General features: G+C 35.4%; 2 protein-coding genes, 1 long non-coding RNA gene and 1 pseudogene across 4 annotated transcripts; 1 reads left to right on the top strand and 3 right to left on the bottom strand.

Annotated features, from left to right (window-relative positions):
* Positions 1–3190: 3190 nt before the first annotated feature.
* On the bottom strand, positions 3191–4980 carry LOC146909364 (hydroxycinnamoyl-CoA:piscidic acid hydroxycinnamoyltransferase pseudogene; annotated as a pseudogene). Its single transcript, XR_015018199.1, has one exon. The product of XR_015018199.1 is annotated as a hydroxycinnamoyl-CoA:piscidic acid hydroxycinnamoyltransferase pseudogene (transcript).
* Positions 4981–5878: 898 nt separating this feature from the next.
* LOC146909363 (uncharacterized) lies at positions 5879–8586 on the bottom strand. Its single transcript, XR_015019713.1, has 2 exons — positions 8319–8586; positions 5879–6852 (listed from the first exon to the last, which is right to left on the bottom strand). It is a non-coding gene; the product is annotated as an uncharacterized LOC146909363 (long non-coding RNA).
* Positions 8587–8855: 269 nt separating this feature from the next.
* Positions 8856–12747, top strand: LOC146909362 (cation/H(+) antiporter 15-like). The gene is made up of 4 exons (XM_085727536.1): positions 8856–9276; positions 9455–10471; positions 11080–11334; positions 11477–12747. Exons 1-4 carry the CDS (start codon positions 9049–9051, stop codon positions 12494–12496), a joined length of 2520 nt encoding a protein of 839 aa, XP_085583662.1. The 5' UTR covers positions 8856–9048; the 3' UTR covers positions 12497–12747.
* An 825-nt stretch (positions 12748–13572) lies between these two features.
* Positions 13573–16585, bottom strand: LOC146909361 (receptor-like kinase TMK4). Its single transcript, XM_085727535.1, has 2 exons — positions 15095–16585; positions 13573–14906 (listed from the first exon to the last, which is right to left on the bottom strand). The coding sequence occupies exons 1-2, from the start codon at positions 16497–16499 to the stop codon at positions 13783–13785; spliced, it is 2529 nt and encodes an 842-aa protein (XP_085583661.1). The 5' UTR covers positions 16500–16585; the 3' UTR covers positions 13573–13782.
* Between the last annotated feature and the right edge of the window lie 1693 nt (positions 16586–18278).

Here is an 18278-nt window from a genome sequence, read left to right as displayed (position 1 = left end):
TTTCTGCGAAAATCCTCATCACCGAACTGTTTTTTTCTCTTCTTACAATTCAAGCGTAAAGCGATCACAAGAAGAAGTTTGAGGAAGAGAAGAAGAGGAATCAAAGAGGAATTGAACCGGTGAAGAAGACGAAGAGTGAGAAGACGAAGAATCTTCGATTTATTATCGGAGATTGAACCAAAACACTTACCGGAAGCAAAAGCAAGGCATCAGAATTCTTTTCACCGTTTCTTTGCTCGAATCTCCGAATTACAACGAGGTAATCCGTTAATCCTTCTCTGTTTCACAAGTTTCCTTCGCATGAGTGTGATTCCCTCACAAAACGATGTAGATCTACAGTGTTTAAAGCGTTTAGTTACGAGTTTCATTGAAATCTTTTGAAAAGAATTTAAACCGAAGAATTTAGGAGTAGATCTACGTCGTTTTGTGGTTTCTTTGTGTTTTTTGGTTGTGGATTTGAGTTCAGTGTAAAGAGACGAGTAGAAAGATGTTTAGATCGGGTTTTTCTGAGCTAAAAAGGTGGCGGTTAGGTTTCCGGCACCGGAATCTTCACCGGCGGTGGTCAAATCCGCCGGAGAAGACGGCCGGCGTTTTAGAGAGAAGGAAGAGCGTTTTAGGGATTAGAGAGAGAAAGAAGAGGAAGATATGAACTGGACTGGTAGTCCATTCCTTTTATAAACCTTTGAACCGGTCTGGTTCACTTCCGGTTCACTCTTCCTTCGTTTTCCACCCTTAGATCTAGGTTTTGGAAGATCTGGATCAATCCAACGCCTCTGAGGCTTTGGATAATCCAGATTCATCCATACGTTTGGGCTTGGGCCTAAGTCTTTGCTTCCTGCGTTTTTTCTGATAGTTTTTGCTATTTTCATACTGCTTGTTTGATATTTGCACCACTGTTTGACTAAAAACCTTGATAAAAGTTCCTAAAGTTTTGTTCAATGTTCTCTTGCTATTTTTGATAAATTTTGATGTGTTTTACATGATAATCTTGATAACAAATACATGAAAATATTTTGTTCTTGGGTATTTCAATACTTTGGTTTAATTTTGTAAAAAATGTTGTTAAAAAAAACTTCTAAAATTTTGTGAAGCAACTCTTGTGATTGATGAGGATACTAAAGACTTGGTTCTATGATATTTTAGCATGTTAAAAATGGATAAAAATATGTGTGATTTTGCTTGTGATTTTTGGTGCCTTTTGTCAATGTTTGTGAAGTTTTCTTTGCATATTTTGATTCCAATATTTTGCCTCATGATGTTTGATACTTGATGAATAAATTTTAAGATATGTTTGTCTTTGATTTAGTGTATTTGGTGCTGTTTGTGATGTATGGCATTAGTTTCTTGTTTTACAAGTCATGCAAATAATTGTGTGTGAAAATAAAGTGTCAAATGTGTCTAAAAGTGTGTCATAACTCTTGGCTTGAATATGTTCCTATAATTCCCACATTGTGGCTGCAATAAAATCTTTTGAAAAGTGCTATGATGAGAGAATTATAGGTCATGTGCATATTGAGAAGTTATGGTAAATTTTTAGTGTATTTTGACACTTTATTCTTGTTGATTTTACCACTTTTGTTTAACACTTTCTTGCCTTATTTCTTTACCCTATTATATCTTGTGCTACTAACCCTTTCATTTCATGTTTCATACATTCCATAAGCATATTTCATCCTTTAGCTTTAGTTTTATTTCTTGCACTTTAATTTTCATGCCAAGACTTAGCATGTAAAAACTTAGGGATTTTTGTATTTTCTTTATGCTTTTAATTCCTTGCAAGACCATAGCATGTAAACTAGGGCATATGTAAAGGACAATGGACTCTAATGATGTACACCGACACAAGCACCGACACATACACACACATCACATGGATACTTTAGATGTATGCTTAGGGAATGTATGCTTTAGATGTATGCTTAGGAATCATGACACTTAGAAAAATTCTCTTTTCCAAAAAACATGAACAACTTCACTCAAATAATTTTCCAAAGAAACCTTGGGATCAAAATCCCATTGAATTTTCCCTTTATTTTCTTAAACAAAAACTTTAATGAATTTTAATCACACTTAGACTTCTTTTTGCAAAATAACTAATTCCATCTCACATTTTCCAAATCTTATGCCCTTGAGGCCTCTCTCTCTTATTCTTCAAAATTCCATTTTCAAAATTAAAATCAACCAACAAAAACAAAAACATTTTTGGAAGAGAACTACATGGAGTTTGATCCCTTAAAAGGGTATGTAGGCAAGAAGTCAAAACTTCTCCAAGTCCAATAAAACAAAAATTCAAACACCTTCTTCTCCCTCCAATTCTTAACTTAGTAAACCCTTAGGTGTAAATAACATTTTCAAATAGCATTTAAAAACAAAGCGCGCGCGTAGAAAGTAAAGATGGTTCCTATAGGATATTATAGTCGTTATGGGTGCCTAACACCTTCCCATGACGAAAACAACTCCCGGACCTCGATTCTCAAGGGTTTTTTCTTATTTTTCCCTTCCCAAGAAAAAATGAGATATCAAAGGTTAAAAAGGTTCAAACTTAATCAATGTTTGACACCCGAAAAACCAAGATAAAACATGTCTTCTTCAATCTCTTGTGGGTCGACCCACATACAGTGTATGAACGGTAGATGGTAACCATTTTTTCTTCTTAATTCTAGTGAATGTGGTTACTATATAGTAGTTGTTGATAGCATTGTTGTCAAAATCCCGACTTAAATCTTAAAATATTAGATAGTTAAATTATGGTGCAACTTCATCCCCCATCACACAAAGGTGGGTAAGGTTATCCATGTGATGTGTCATCGTATATAATCATTCAAGTGTCCCATACTAGTGAGATGATGGTTAATGTATCTAGGGAATAGGGAAACTAGCAGTGCAGTTACTTAGAGTTTGCACAATATTTTTTGACAGAAGTAAATTAAATTTATGTAACTACAAATGCACCCTCAAGAAATTAACATGTATTTCTTACCTAAGTCTCTTTACATTTCCTCTTCCTCTTCTCCATTTTCAAGAATTCCAACTTTTATGAAAGAGTAGTGTTGCATGAATGAGTGCTATAAACTGGCAGAAAACGTTGCTGAAACATAAACCTCAATTTGACTAGAACTAAGAAAATCACCTGAAAAAGAACTGCACATAAGACTAGTGATATCAATGAATAGATGGTGGTAATTTGGGATTTGTTGCTGTTGAGAATAGAATCATTTGATACTACAAACGAAAGAAAAACATGATGCATCACGTCACTGCATCATAAATATTAAGCCACCTTTCAAGTTTCAACATATTTGAATAACCTTAGTTTTTAATTTTCAAATCAAAACTTAATTTCAAACTTAATTATATATAACAAAAATAGTCAAAACAATTGCACGACTTTCTTTCCCAATTAAATCACTACATTTGACCAAATATTGCGACCACGTCATCCATCACAATTTGGAAGTAGAAAACACCTCTTTGATATCATCATAGAAATATTTCCTAAAACTATCCATACAAGATGCCTCCAAAGAAATCGCCACCACAATATCACCACCATTATTATTCATAACAAATGCCTTCCCTTCAGAATCCATGTACCCTGGCCCAAAATAAACAGGTTCTCCCAACCCAAAATCTGCATCTTTATACGAAAAATTCATCCAACTTACAACAAAAAGATTTGGATTTCCTTTGTATTGTCCCTTACACACACTCTTTGCTGGGTAGTGAAAATTATATCTCAATAAATCCATGTCCTTCTCCCTATCTATGTAATCAAGTGCTGACATTACATATTCATCCGTTACTCTTTCAAGTGCTTTCTTAACATCTTCAACCACATCACTCAAAGGCTTGCAAATAAGATCATTAAAGGAGCGAGTTGGTGTAACCGTTGGAAATGCTGCATTCCCAGCATAACCACTAGGAAGAGGTGGTTTTAAACGGTTTCTACAATTAACTAATGTGGACAACCTTGTGGGTTGGTCACTATTTCCCATGCAATGTGCTTTGCTGACACACCTCCAAAGATATCCTGCAATAACCTCAAAAGTTGAGTAAGGTTTTGTCCTACGGACATCTTTGGAGGTGGGTTGAAAACTCATGCGAGAGTTAACATTTTTCTTAAGTATTGAAATTTGTTCTCGCGTGAGTTTTACAATAGCAACACTCACTTCTCTAGTGTTGCCCACATCACGACCTACCTGAATAGGAGGCGCGTCAAACTCATGATGATGTCGATGTAAGGATGGAGAATGTGTGAGTTTGCGCGAATTCAACATGGTTCGATCGTGACATGGAAATTCATTTGGACCCAAATTCTCTCCACGTGCCAACTTAGCCCACGCGTTCATGAAATGCATGGTTGCGGTTCCATCAATTGCGGCTCGACATAAGGCAACACCTAATGTAAAACCACCGCAATGGAACCTTGTAAGTTGCACTGCCAATAAGGGAATATCTTCAATGGGGAGATTGTAATTAATGTTTGGTATGAGTTGTGATACCAAATTAGTTGGTACAAAATCACCCAACTGGTTCAAATTGGTTAATTCTTCACATTTGGCTTCTAATAGAAGTGCTCCTTTGGCGTTGCAATGAATTTCCCATCTTCCTTCTTTGATCCAACACAACCTTCCAGCTAGTGGATAGTAAGTAACCAAAGCTTGGCTAAGGGATTTTTTAAGTGTTTCAAGAAAAGTTGAGATGTTGTTGTGATTATGTGGTTTGTAGACATAGAGGAGAGGAGCATGAGTACGAAGCTTGATTTGTTCACATAATGAGAACAGTTTTGGATTAGGAGTTGGTTTGGAGGGGATGACAATGAATTGAGATTGGACACTCACCATGTTTGTTGTGTTCTTGAGAGTTATCGATTTGTCTTTGTAGTGTTTTAAAGAGGCTAAGTGGTTTCTTGCTGATGTATGTGTATATCAACGTAAGCAATTAGGTGTATATCCCTATTCCTATCCTTTTCTAAATTTATTTTAGAAAGCTCTTAACTTGAGTTATTATTTTTTCGTACAAAAGGTTAGAATCAATTATGGAAAGTTAAACCGAACATACACTTAATATTAATATTTTAAAAGATTTTTAATTTAAGAAAATGACAAATGCAAAACTGTAATTGATTTTTGCAACTAGCGTCTTTGGTTTGGATTTCACCTCTTGTGACAAATTATGAACAGTGTGATTCATTTTCCTCACCCACATATATTTAATAATATTATATTTACCTTTCATGCCAAACTGGTCGAAACCTGGCATGGGAAGAGAGTACAAATTTGAATTGGTATGTGATAGATACATGCGCAGACATGAGAACCACACGAAGTTGGCATGTGTTTTTTGGTACAAAAGAGGATCTAAGATCCAACAAGAAAATAAAACAAAGAAGTTAAAGTGTGTTTGATTTACTAAAAAATGAATGACAACAATTTAATTTGTACATTATTTGATGTGTCTTGAACTAAATGAGTAGACGTCGTTTGTGTCATATTAAGAAAAATCTTCCTCATGTAAAGACTACAATCATCGACCTCAACCTTAAATTGTTATATATATATATATATATATATATATATATATATATATATATATATATATATATATATATATATATATATATATATATATATATATATATATATAACTTGGAAAGACTACAATCATCGACCTCAACCTTAAATTGTTATATATATATATATATATATATATATATATATATATATATATATATAACTTGGTATAGCGAGAAGAATTTTTCAAATTTTATCATTATCATCCTCCAACAATAAATAAATACAAATTAAACATTTAAATATAAACATTAATTGGACTAAAATCTTACAAATTTCCGCTAAAACATCCATTTGATATTTAATTTATTTTTTGCAAAAGTACACAATTCTTCTATTAACTAAATTGTAGTTAACATTTTCATTCTTAATCTCTTTTTTTCTCGATTTAATCATTAATGCTTTAAAATCTCAATATTATATCATTTTTTATAGAATTTTTGAATGAAATATGAGTTTATATGTTTGTATAATGAAGATTTGGGTTTGTTTATGAGTTAGATGAGTTTTTTTTTATAAGTCTTTTTAATGAGTTTTTTTTATTTTGTTTTGATAAAAAGGATAATAATGTTGACATTTTATAACATAAAGAATTAAATCGAAAAATAATAATAAAGGACGAAAGTGTTATATGAAATTAAGTTAAGGGACAAATTGTGTAATTTTGCCTTTATTTTTTTTTATAAAAAATGGTACATTGTATTATTATATTTTTATTGGTTGTTTTTACTTTAGAAAATCAACTTGAAAAATGGTTCCAAATCTCCTTTTTTTATATTAACTATTATTCACCAAACTACATGTTAGTTATATATATAATAAAACATGGAAGTCACTATCTGAATTATAACGAGTCATTCTTTACTTAACACGGATTCTTACACTAATATATTTAACTTAGATGCTAGGTCTAATTTCAAAAATTGACAATATAGAGGGGGAAAAATTGAAAGTCAAAAATAAAGTGATTAAAATCGAAAAACTAATCCAAAATAGAGGGACCAAAATTAAGACTAAAAAATATTAACAATGAAAAGAATAATGAGGTCCTTAAAAAAAGAGTATTGAATAAATGAGTTTTTCCTTCAAAAAAATGGGCTGATAACCCAATGCCCTTTTCTTGAGAAAGGGGCAACTAACCCTAGATATTATCAACGACACTGCAACACACACCTATCAAAATAGAACACAGAAACCCTAATCGTTCTCCTTCTCTACAATCGACTAGCTTGATCGCATGGCTCAGTCAATTCTTTTAGATGAAGCATTTGTTCCTACACTGATATATTTAACTTAGGTGTTAGGTCTAATTCAAAAATTGACAAAATAGAGGGGATAAAATTGAAATTCAGAAATAGAGGGATTAAAATCTAAAAACTAATCCAAAATTAAGCCTAAAAAATATTAACAATGAAAATAAGAATGAAGTCCTAAAAAACAGTATTGAATAAATGAGCCTTTCCCTAAAAAAATGGTCCTGATAACCCAATGCCCTTTTCTTGAGAAAGGGGCAACTAACCCTAGTTATTAACAACACTACAACACACACCCATCAAAAAAAAGAACCCTAATCGTTCTCCTTCTCTGCAATCGACTAATTTGATCGCATGGCTCGACAATGTTCTCTTAGATGAAGCATTTGTTCCTAAGTGACAAGTGATAATCAGTGAAGCATGTTCCTTGTTAATTCAAATCGGTTTTGATCCAGAGATGTTTACCCTCAAGAAAATCCATGAACATGGCTACACCGACGAAGACTTATTCAAGCTTATCAAGCCACTTCATTTATTCACGGATCTGGATGAATTAGCATATCTTACTGCATCCATCCCAAAGAATGACTTCGTGGAATTCGTGGACTGTATGAAGTGGCTGACGAGAACTAATGAAGGTTTGCATGCTATTTCTGATTCATTAACAAGGTTATCAAAGAAAAACTTGTGATTATCAGAACAACATGTTGCTTTAGCACAAAAGCTTGTTAGTTCTACAGCTCATGATAGACTAAATCGCAAAACTATTCTCGATGAGATTAATAAATCAGAGAGGCGCTAGAGCCGCTCGTTGTCATGCCTTGTGCACCAGCGACCACTCCCCATCCTCATTAGCCTCGGATGTTATAGAATCAGCACATACACACAAGGTCAGTGCTAAGTTTTTTTGTGCCCCAAACAACTAAAATAATAGTAGTTGTCTCTTAATCATATTATTATAGTTGTTTCCTTTGTGCACAGTGACGGGGCTTGAAGTGAAGATGTAACCAAGCAAAAAACGAAGTTCTTCAATTTTATTTCGGTTAGCTAGACTGCTAGAGTCTCACTTAAAAATAAAAGTTCCAATTGAAATGCCGAACTAGGTACTTAAGGTCGGGAACTGCATTCGGGCTACCTACACCCCGGCAATTCCACGCCATTAGACTCATTTTCCTTGGCAGGCCTTATAGAAGAAAACAAATTGATGATAAGGGACTCCTATAAGGAACACGATCACATGAATGGCATAAAGCAGAGCAAATGTTCAGGTGAGGCATGACCTACCGAACCACAACAACACACTCACGAGGGATGAACGGCGGCGGCGCTACTAACCCTAGGAGAGAAGGCGATCATAAAGATACATGTTCTACCAAAAAAAACCAAATTCTTGAATTCAGTAGATGTTAACGGCATAGCAGAAGCACTAGTAACAACAATCAGACAAAGTTGAAAAATAGACAGTAGAAATTGGAGAAGTGAAAAACGATACCAGAAAGTTCCAATCGGTGGTGATTGAAAAGATAACCACGAGTCCCAAAAATCCAATACGTGAACCAAGTATAAAGAATCGTAATCAAGATTGGATTGGAATTGTATTGGCGGTGCTCATTGCATAACCCTAGCGGTGCTGAAAAAACCCCAATTCATAGCGTCTATAAATTAAGCTATATTGTACGAATCTCAAGATGCCTAAAAGCAATAAAATGTAGTACGTTATAAATTAAAATAAATTATAAAGGGTAAAAATAGATTTTGATTAAAATAGTAAGAGTAAAAGTGGAAGAAAAAACAATAATTTATAAGTTTAAACGCTGTTTTAAACAACCTCTGACAAATAAGTTATAAACTCCCTATCAAAATACAATTAGTTTATGGGTTATGCCAAACAAAACCAATATGGGATTATATGTAAACACAAGAAAACAATTTGTCAAGGAAAAAAACAAATATGGATTCTCTAAAATTAAGAAGACAACCGTATCTTAATTCTTAACCACCATGCTACAGCATTGACCTGGAATGTGCCACCTTGGCTTTCCTTATGTTCTACACTTTTTGACATTTCTCTTTGTAAAGAAGGGGGACAAAAAAGCTATCCCCCTTCATGGATTTGATTTCAAATTGTGCTTCACAATTGTGCAATATCTCATCAATCCTATTTGCATGCAATTTCAAAGATTGTAAAATTGTGCATGCAAATCATCATTGAATAAATATTGATGAATTCCTCAAACGTTACATATTCCATTATTAAAAACCCCGACAAAACAACGCTTGTGTGTTTCAATAAGACAGTATTATACAGTTCATCGATTTGGAATGAAAATTCCTTAGAAGAAACACTGCCTGTATTTGTTCTTCAATTTGTTCTTATCTTATTACTCAATCGTATTTTCCTCTTTGTCTCTGCATTATGCAATGTACCTCGTATTGTTCCCAACATTTTTGTAAGTATATTCTTCTAACCCTTTCATTTCGTTATTATTTCTTGGCTAATAGTTGTAATGGTTCATTATTTTTTGTTATTATTTTTCTACCTAATAAATTTGAATATCCTTTACAATTTCCATTCTATATTTTTTGTTTATGAAAAACATTGATTAATCTTTGTGATTGTTTTGCTAGACTGGTTTTTTAGTAGGTCCATCTGCTTTGGGAAAATGGAATTCTGTATTCAAAAGCATATTCCCTTACAGCAATATGTTACCATTAGAGACAGTGGGAGCATTAACACTTGTTTACTATGTGTTCTTGGTTGGTTTAGAAGTAGACTTGAAACCAATTACAAGGTTTTACTACAATAAGAAAGCAATGGTTGTTGCAATTGCTGGTGTAGTCTTCACTTTACCAATTGGTGCTGGCTTATACTACCTTCTTGTAACCGACATGGGTCAGAAATCATTGCCACGTTCAGATAGTGACAAACACATGAGAGGTGCAATATTTTGGGGAATGGCACTTTCTTGCAGTAGTGAGTTTCCTGAAGTTGCTAAAATCCTTTCAGATTTAAAGCTTCTGCTAACAGAAAATGGACAATTGGCTTTAACTTCTTCATTGATTAATGACTTGTTCTCTTGGACACTCCTTTTGATGGTTCTAACACAATTCTATTATGCTTCTTTTTGGTCACTACTTGTCGTCCTCGCATTTGAGTTGGTATGTTTTTATTTGGTCCATCCTTTTGCTAATTGGCTTATTAAAAAAGTTGGAAATGGTGATCGCGAGTTTGTTGAGACACAAGTGCTGTTTCTTCTTCATGTGGTTTTGGTCATTGGATTTATCTCGCATGGGTTAGGTGCACAGTCAATAACGGGTGCTTTCTTCTTAGGAGTTATTATCCCAAAGGGTGCGCTTAACAATGCGGCTCAAGACAAGGTTTTCGATTTTGTATCTGCATTCATGATGCCACTGTTTTTTCTCATTGTTGGGGAGAGAACTATTATTCAAGATTTGGCTTTAGAAACACATTGGTTAACCGTTGTGATTGTTATTGTGTTGGCTTGCTTGGTAAAAATGATATTTGTATTTGCAGTTTCTTGGTTATATCAGATGCCACTTTTAGAAGGATTGTCCCTTGCACTCCTCATGAACACTAAAGGGACAATGCCATTAATCATTTTATACACTGCCATGGATAGACTAGTAAGTTACCAAACAACCTTAACATATATAGTAATTATTATATAGTATAGATTACGGTTTATTTGCACATTCAGAAATTTAAATGGCACCAGACCACACTCCTTTTTCATCTCATTCTTTATTTCCTTGTGAAATTTACAAGTTCGATCAATTAAGCAGTGATCCATACAAAAAAGAAAAGAAAAGGAAGTGAGGCTCACATAGCTAGATCTTTTACAATTGCTCCTGACTCTCTCCATTAGAATCTCAGTCATTAGATTAATCTAATAATTTAAGATCAACGCCCTTAGTCATTTGATTAATCCGACGACTTAGATTTAGTCATAGGAAATGAGAAATTGCGTATGTTTTGTCCAATATCATATCCTTTTTCATACCATTCATCCATCCATTTAATGTTTGATCTTCTGACATAAGCAAAAACTGAAACAACTGAAAACTCAAGATACACTGCAATAATTATTTTTTTGATTATTTCCATGTAATTTAATTTTATTTATTAGGTATGCTTAAGAGGGACTTAGTGATCCAAAAACTGCTAGGTTTGTTATATTATTGTACAAAATATAGTAACATAAAGTGTATGCATATATATACTTGTGATGTAGGAACTAAATAGCCAAACATATGTGGTGATGTTGTTGGCATGTTGGTTAATGACAGCTATTGCTGGTCCTGTCTTGGCTATCATCGCAAAAATCCTTACCACAAGCAAACTTCTTGGAAGTCGAAGGAAAAGTATGCACGGCACACGACCTGACTCACCGCTTAGAGTGTTGGCTTGTGTCCACTCAAAACACGATGCGGATGCCATCATCGACCTTCTCAAAGCATCGAGTCCATCAGTTAGGTCCCCAATTCAGGTATGAGGGTGTTCTTTACAATACTTTTCGTATAGTTTTCATGGTACAAAGTTTGTACTATCGAACAACTCTCCTAATTTTCAGGTATGGGTTGAATTTCTTTGTGAATATTTTAGTTGTGACATTATAATTTCAAATTCAGGTGTTGGCAGTGGAATTGGTCAAGATGACAGACCGACCAACTTCATCGCTAATCATAAGAGACGCCCGGAAGCCATCATTTCGCTCTAATTCAAGCAAGGTATACAGCTTGAAGCGAGAAAATGGGGACAACCTCGGCAGCTTTGACAACCTCAGCCAAGCCATCTTTGCTGACAAACTCAGAATTGTCTCCCACTACAAATCCATGCACAAAGACATCATAAACCTCTGCACCCGCAGACACGTCAACCTCATCATAACAACTCTCTACAAACAACCAACCTATGACGGATTAGGCGCCGGCACAGCCACCGCTAGAGCCGTCAACATCTTCAACAGAGACCATGCAAGCAAAGATCAGAAACGAATAGTTTTGGAGAACCTAGCAAAAGAAGCACCATGTTGTTTAGCCATTTTCGTCGACCGTGATTTTGGCGGTGAGAAGCATTCTAAAGTGAAGAAAATAGGAATGTTCTACGTTGGTGGTGTTGATGACCGTGAAGCACTTTCTTATGCTTGGAGAATGAGTAGGAACATGGATGTTCAATTAACAGTGGTGAGGCTAGTTTGGGACAATCCTGAAGATGAGTTTGGTGAAATGGACAGAGAATATTTAAGAGAGTTTGTGTGTCAAACAGTTGATACACCGACAGTGAGATATTTAGAAAAAGCGGTGAAAGATGAGAAGGAAACTGTGAGGCTTTTAAATAAGATAGGGAATAAAGGGTTTGATTTGTATATTATTGGGAGAGGACATAAAAGGAAGATGTCATTGGCACAAACGTTGGATCCTGTTTTGGACGAGCCTGTGTTGGGTCCTCTTGGTGATACTTTGACAGATTTGAATTCTGCTGCTAAAACATCCATTTTGATATTTCAAAGAGAGGCTGAAAGTAATGGTTTGTGGAAAAAAGAACGCAGTGTTTCTATTGCATCTGCGCAGTTTTTTGCTGGTGTTATGGATCCACAGGAGCAAGCGTTTTTTCCTCCACCAGTGACATTTGATCACAATATTTCATAAAGAACATTTGAGGTGAATGGTGGAAATCTTGTCATTGGAACATGTATGTGATGATTTTGTGGCTAGAGGTACTGTTGTGTGGATTGGTACATAACATGACAAGTGCTGAAAAACTGACTTGTACATATTTCTTGTTTCTTTGAAGAATTCTATTAGGTAGAGAATTGAGAGTGAAGTTATAAGCTTGAATTTTGAGATATCAAGTCATTTTTTTCCCATGATGGTATGACAATAAAGTTATGTTCTTTTTAGTAGTGTTAAAAAACATAATGAGTAGTGTAGTGTTAATTATAAAGAGAAACCAATGGCAAAGCAGTAGGAGAAAAATCAGTGTGATATACTTCACTCATAAAAGCTGAAAGTGAGTATATTACAAGCAGAAAAAAGACTAAACCAACAAGGTCTTTATAGATGGACCAAAGTATAAAATTGATGATAGACTATTTTTACTTATTCAACAAACCATATAACAATCAATTCCTAAAACTAAGGAGTTTTACTATTTAGGAAGAAAAAAAACTCATTTTCTAATACAAACCATTGAACCAAGCTGCACATATATAGGAGTGGAAATCATGTCTGAGGAATGCCATCTTATTGCTTGACAGAGCAACACATGAGCACAACTGCATAAGTAGTGCAGGAATATTGTAATTGAGAAGTTGCCAGTTGCATTATTAATTAATACCCTCCAGTTTTAAATATAAGCAACAGTCAAAACGTATTTAACTCAAATTAAGACCAAATACATTTTGACTGGTCAATGATCATTCCGATCAGGATTTGAATTCGAGAAACAATACAGCAAAGAAAAGAATACAAGTCCCCCACAACATATGATTTATGTTAATTTTTGTTTAAGAAATAGATTAGAAACATAGTAGCAATGAAGTGTTAAATTTGTGCCTGTAAAACGTGTACAATCGGATGGCATGCAAGAAAGTATTCATGAGGCCTGCAACTTACTAAAAGTTAAAGGAGTTGAATGAGTAAAAGAACATATGTTCAAACTCAGATGAAAGATCAAATTACTAACATAACTATATTAAAAAAAAAAATTGCAAATACCCAACCCATTGTATCGATAAAGTAATATCTTCAAATTCATTAGCAGCAAGAAATTTACCTACTAGAAACATATGAAAATGCTTTAAATTTCAAGCAAAATATGCAAAGTGTTGTACTCAAGTACGAACAATATAATTTCATTACAATCACATTTTCACTGTTGTCTTTGCTGAACTTATTTGATTTTTGGAACCATTCTTTAGTAGGATTGAATTTGTCTATAACAAATTGTTGGAAGACACATATGAACTTTGTAATGATGGCCTTTCAGGAGAGTATAAGAAAGGCTTTGGAGGATATGGCACTGACTCAAGTGGTCCTTGAAGCATTTCTATCACTTTACTCATTGATGGTCTATCTGATGGATTCGTTTGAATGCACCAAAGACTAATCATAGTAATCTTTCTTGCCATATAATTTTCTTCTTCTGAGTTTGCAGAACAATTGAGGTTATTACTTAGCTCAAGATCCTTATAAATCCAATCTGAAAAGTACATTTCAGATGTACATGACCCTCCGGTGTCATAATTCTTTCTTCCCCCGATCATTTCTAGTATTAACATACCATAACTGTATACATCGGACTTATGAGAAACTCCACCAAATGTTCGGCTAAATACTTCCGGTGCTATGTATCCTATAGTTCCTCTTGTACCAAGTATGGATACAATACTATCCTTCCTTTGATATATTTGAGCTAGTCCAAAATCTGAGATTTTTGGGCAAAAATCTTCATCCAAAAGAATGTTTTGGGGTTTAACATCAAGATGCAAAATCCTTGAAATACATCCTTGATGCAAGTATTCTAGTCCTCGAGCAATGCCTGTAGCAATTTGGTACATTGTGTTCCAATCCAAATCACAAATAGCATCAGGAGATCCACTTTTAAGGATGAACTTATCCAATGATCCTTTGGGCATGAATTCATATATCAGAGCTCTTTTGTTCTCATAACAAAAACCCAAAAGTGAGACAATGTTCACATGTGATGTTCTACTAATGCTAGCAACTTCATTTATAAATTCTTCTCCATTTCCCTTGGACTCATTTATTACTTTCACTGCCACTTGACGACCATCGGGTAAGCTTGCTTTGTACACAACACCATATCCTCCTTGACCTAATTTATCTCGAAATGAGTTTGTCATTCTTTTTATTTCTGCATATCTATATTGTTTGATTGGCACTGACATGTTATAACTTTGTATGAAATCCTCCACATTGTAGTCAGTAGATTTCATTGTTTTCTTGAAGATCCACCTCTGTACTAAAATAGAATACCTCTTGCGTTTAAAAATAATCACAATAAGTATTACAATTCCGACACCTAACATCGATGCCCCTACATTGTTTCAAAAATTTGAATGATAATTATGAACAATATTCTATCATCAAAAAAGTAATGCTGGTAAAAATAACTAGTCAAAAAAATGTTCGTAAAGATATAATCAGTAACTTTAAATCGTTAAATCTCTCAGATATAATGGGTAAAATGTTTAAATATAGAATGGGTATTATATACATACATACCTACAATCCAAACAGGTGTAAGTCTTTGTTTAGATGGCCCTCCATGACTAGAAGCAGTTTCATTTTGTCCTCCACCTAATTGTTGAGAAATAATTTGGCCAAGAAAAGGATTGCCTCTAGTAATTAACTTAACCTTGGACGAAAATTTAGGAAGTTGTCCAAATAGATTATTATTGGAAACATCAAGAAGTTGGAGCTGACGCAAAGTTGTAAAAGCGAGTGGTATTGAACCAGTTAAATCATTGTCAGCAAGAGTCAAATTTACTAAACTTGATAATTTGGCAAATGCCGGAGAGATGGTTCCATTTAGTTCTTGATTCCTTAAATCAATACTAACAATCTTTCCTCTCTGACACCTAATCATCACCCCATCAAAACAAGCATCATTCCTTATGCTTGACAAAGAAACAGGATACCCAACAACTTGAAAAATTTCAAGCAAAATCATCACTTGGGGATCACAAGGTCCAACATCACTTCGACAAAAGTTATTTGACTCCCAAGTTGCCTTAACACCTTTGTGAAACACGGGTATTGGTCCTTGAAGAAAGTTCATGTCTAAAGAGATGTTGTTCAAGCTAGAGAGAGTGAACAACGAAGGTGGAACTAAACCATATAAGAAATTTGATTGGAGTTGGAGATCAAACAAATGAGTGGAATTGGACATGTTAGGAATTGAACCCGTGAACCTGTTGTTGTTAAGCCACACCTGAGACAAGAATCTCATGGATGATATCACATCAATTGTACCCGTAAATAAATTGTTGTAGAGTCGTAAATATCTTACTCTAGAACTCCCAAGAGACACGGGAAGAGGTCCGGTGATGTTGTTGTTAGAGAGAAAAACAGTATGCAAACTCGGAAACCAATCAAACATTTCCGATTCCAAGGAATCTATGATATTTGTAGCTTCGAGATCAAGGGTGTGCAACAACGAGGAATCACTTAAATCCAACGGAATCATCCATGGGACGAGATTCAAGTTATTGCTAAGGTTGAGGGTTCTAAGACTATTTGTCGATACAAAGCAAAAGTCTAGGATGGAGGTGAAGTTATTGTGACCAAGGTACACGGTTTCAAGCATGGTGGAATTTGCCAGACAAGGCAAAGAAGCGGTGAGTGAATTGTTGTGGAGATCAATGTGAGTAAGATTAGAGAGGGCACTGAGATATGAAGGGAGTGTCCCAGTAAGTGAGCTTGATGGGAGGTTGATGGCGACAACTCGACTAGATTGGCAAACTATACCATTCCATTTGCAGTAGTGAGTTTTGTTAGACCAGTTAGAGGGAGTTGAGGTTAGTGATTTCAAAAGGTCGGACATATAATTTGCCTCTTCATCTTCTGCATTACTAATGGCAACGACAATCATGAATAAGAGGATGGAAAACAATACCGACGTGTTCATGCTTTCTTACTTACTAACTATGTAACACTATGTTTTCTTAACTACTAGACTATAGAGGAAGGAATATAATTCCACCACGGTTGAATGAGTTGACTGTATCTCTGTATGTAAATGTAACCATGACAATCTTCTTGGTCTGATTGCCTTCAAAGAAAGCGTGCGATGCGTGTTTTCATTAAAAAAATTAGTGAATTTAAAATTACAATAATTGCCTCGGAACGTGTTCAGCATGTGACTATCTATCTTGGTTGTTGCGGATTCGATGAGAAAACACACCAATAACAAACTTGATGTGTGGAGCAAGGGATAATTAAGCAACCAATATCAAAGTGAATTGCAATTAAACAAGCAAAAGTAGAAAAACAGCGAGAGAAAAGCAGAGAGAACACAAAAGAATCTATTTACCCAGTTCGGTCCAAATTGACCTAGTCTGGGGGAGAGAGCAGCCCTCCGTTCCACTATATGATGAGTAACGTTACAAAAGAGATTTCAATGGGTTACAAGAATAAGTCTCCCGCCTAATTCTACCCAAATCCCAGCCTCTTCCCGTAACCAAGAGACTCAATCCTAATAGTGTTTCCCAAGGTGAATCAACCTTCAAACCCTAGTTTGTTTCCAAGAGACAAACTCTATACAAACCCTAGTTTGATTTCTAAACCCTTGTTTCAGCCCCCTCTATCTCTCAAAATAGTCTGATACAAGGCCTATATTTATAGTAAAAGAAACTCCCATAAAATTGTAACAAATCTGGCCCAAAAATACGTTTCTGAAAAATAACAGCACGCGAAATCGGCCACCGATTTTTCCCGAACAGAAAGCCTCCCAAAAGGCAGCCAAAATCGGCCACCGATTTTCCAAATCGGCCACCGATTTGTACTTTCAGCAAACATCAATTTTGGCCTCCAAACTCCAATTTTGAGTCACTTTCACAACAATCTCCACCTTGACTCCAAATTAGTGATGATGCCCATTTAACATCAACACCTTGCTGCTCTTTCCCTTGCTTCCCACTACGCCGAGTAGCTCCACAAGTTTACACCTTAATCTCTTCAATCATCGGAATGCCTTCCGCCCCTTTGAAGATCCTTGTGTCCAAACTACTCAAGGAATTTTAGGTAGTTCCACAAGTACACACCTTAACCTCTTCAGCTATCGGAATGTCTTCCGCCTTCTCGAAGATCCTTGTATCCAAACTACACTAGGAATTTCAGGTAGTTCTACAAGACTACACCATACCTCTTCAATACGAGACATCTCCCGCTTCCTTGAAGATCACCTTGCATCCAATCACCCTTGGACTTTTAGGGTAATTCCACAAGCCGTGCTATACATTCTTCAACCTCCGGAATGCCTTCCGTCTTCATGAAGAAAACCCTTGCTCACCACTAGAGCATAGCACCCAAGGTCCTCCATAGTCGTACCACTCCCGGTGTGTTCAACTTCACCTAAAGCTGAGCTTCCAACCTCTCAACTAGCAAATGAGTACATCCCACTATGTCTTCCTTGAACCTCCACCTCAACCGGTAGATCATGAGTATTCTTACCACCGCCTCTCCAGGCTGATCATGAGTATTCTTACCACCGCCTCTCCAGGCTGATGTTGAGTGTTTAACGTCTCTCCAGACGATCACCGCTCTACCAGGCATCACCCCCAAGGTGAGAAACATCACCTTCATCCTCTAAACAGCACACCATCAAAGCACCTGCATCCTCATAACCCTCAGAGACAATTTGTACGGAATTACCATTAATCTCCGGACAATCCTTCTTGAAGTGACC

The sequence above is a fragment of the Medicago sativa genome, chromosome 7 (genome assembly GCF_051527215.1).
Source record: "Medicago sativa cultivar Bolivia chromosome 7, Bolivia_mono, whole genome shotgun sequence".
NCBI classification, from domain to species: domain Eukaryota; kingdom Viridiplantae; phylum Streptophyta; class Magnoliopsida; order Fabales; family Fabaceae; genus Medicago; species Medicago sativa.
The sequence above is the reverse complement of the archived record's forward strand: the minus strand, read 5'-3'. Positions and strand labels throughout refer to the sequence as shown.

What these genes read in the sequence shown, in the direction of transcription:
- LOC146909362 (XM_085727536.1), top strand. Translation starts at nt 9,049, where the DNA reads ATGAATTCCTCAAACGTTACATATTCCATTATTAAAAACCCCGACAAA. An exon ending in ACACTGCCATGGATAGACTA is followed by an intron (nt 10,472 to 11,079) that starts GTAAGTTACCAA and finishes CTTGTGATGTAG; the next exon opens with GAACTAAATAGCCAAACATA. An exon ending in CAGTTAGGTCCCCAATTCAG is followed by an intron (nt 11,335 to 11,476) that starts GTATGAGGGTGT and finishes TTTCAAATTCAG; the next exon opens with GTGTTGGCAGTGGAATTGGT.
- LOC146909361 (XM_085727535.1), bottom strand. Translation starts at nt 16,499, where the DNA reads ATGAACACGTCGGTATTGTTTTCCATCCTCTTATTCATGATTGTCGTT. An exon ending in TACACCTGTTTGGATTGTAG is followed by an intron (nt 14,907 to 15,094) that starts GTATGTATGTAT and finishes GAAACAATGTAG; the next exon opens with GGGCATCGATGTTAGGTGTC.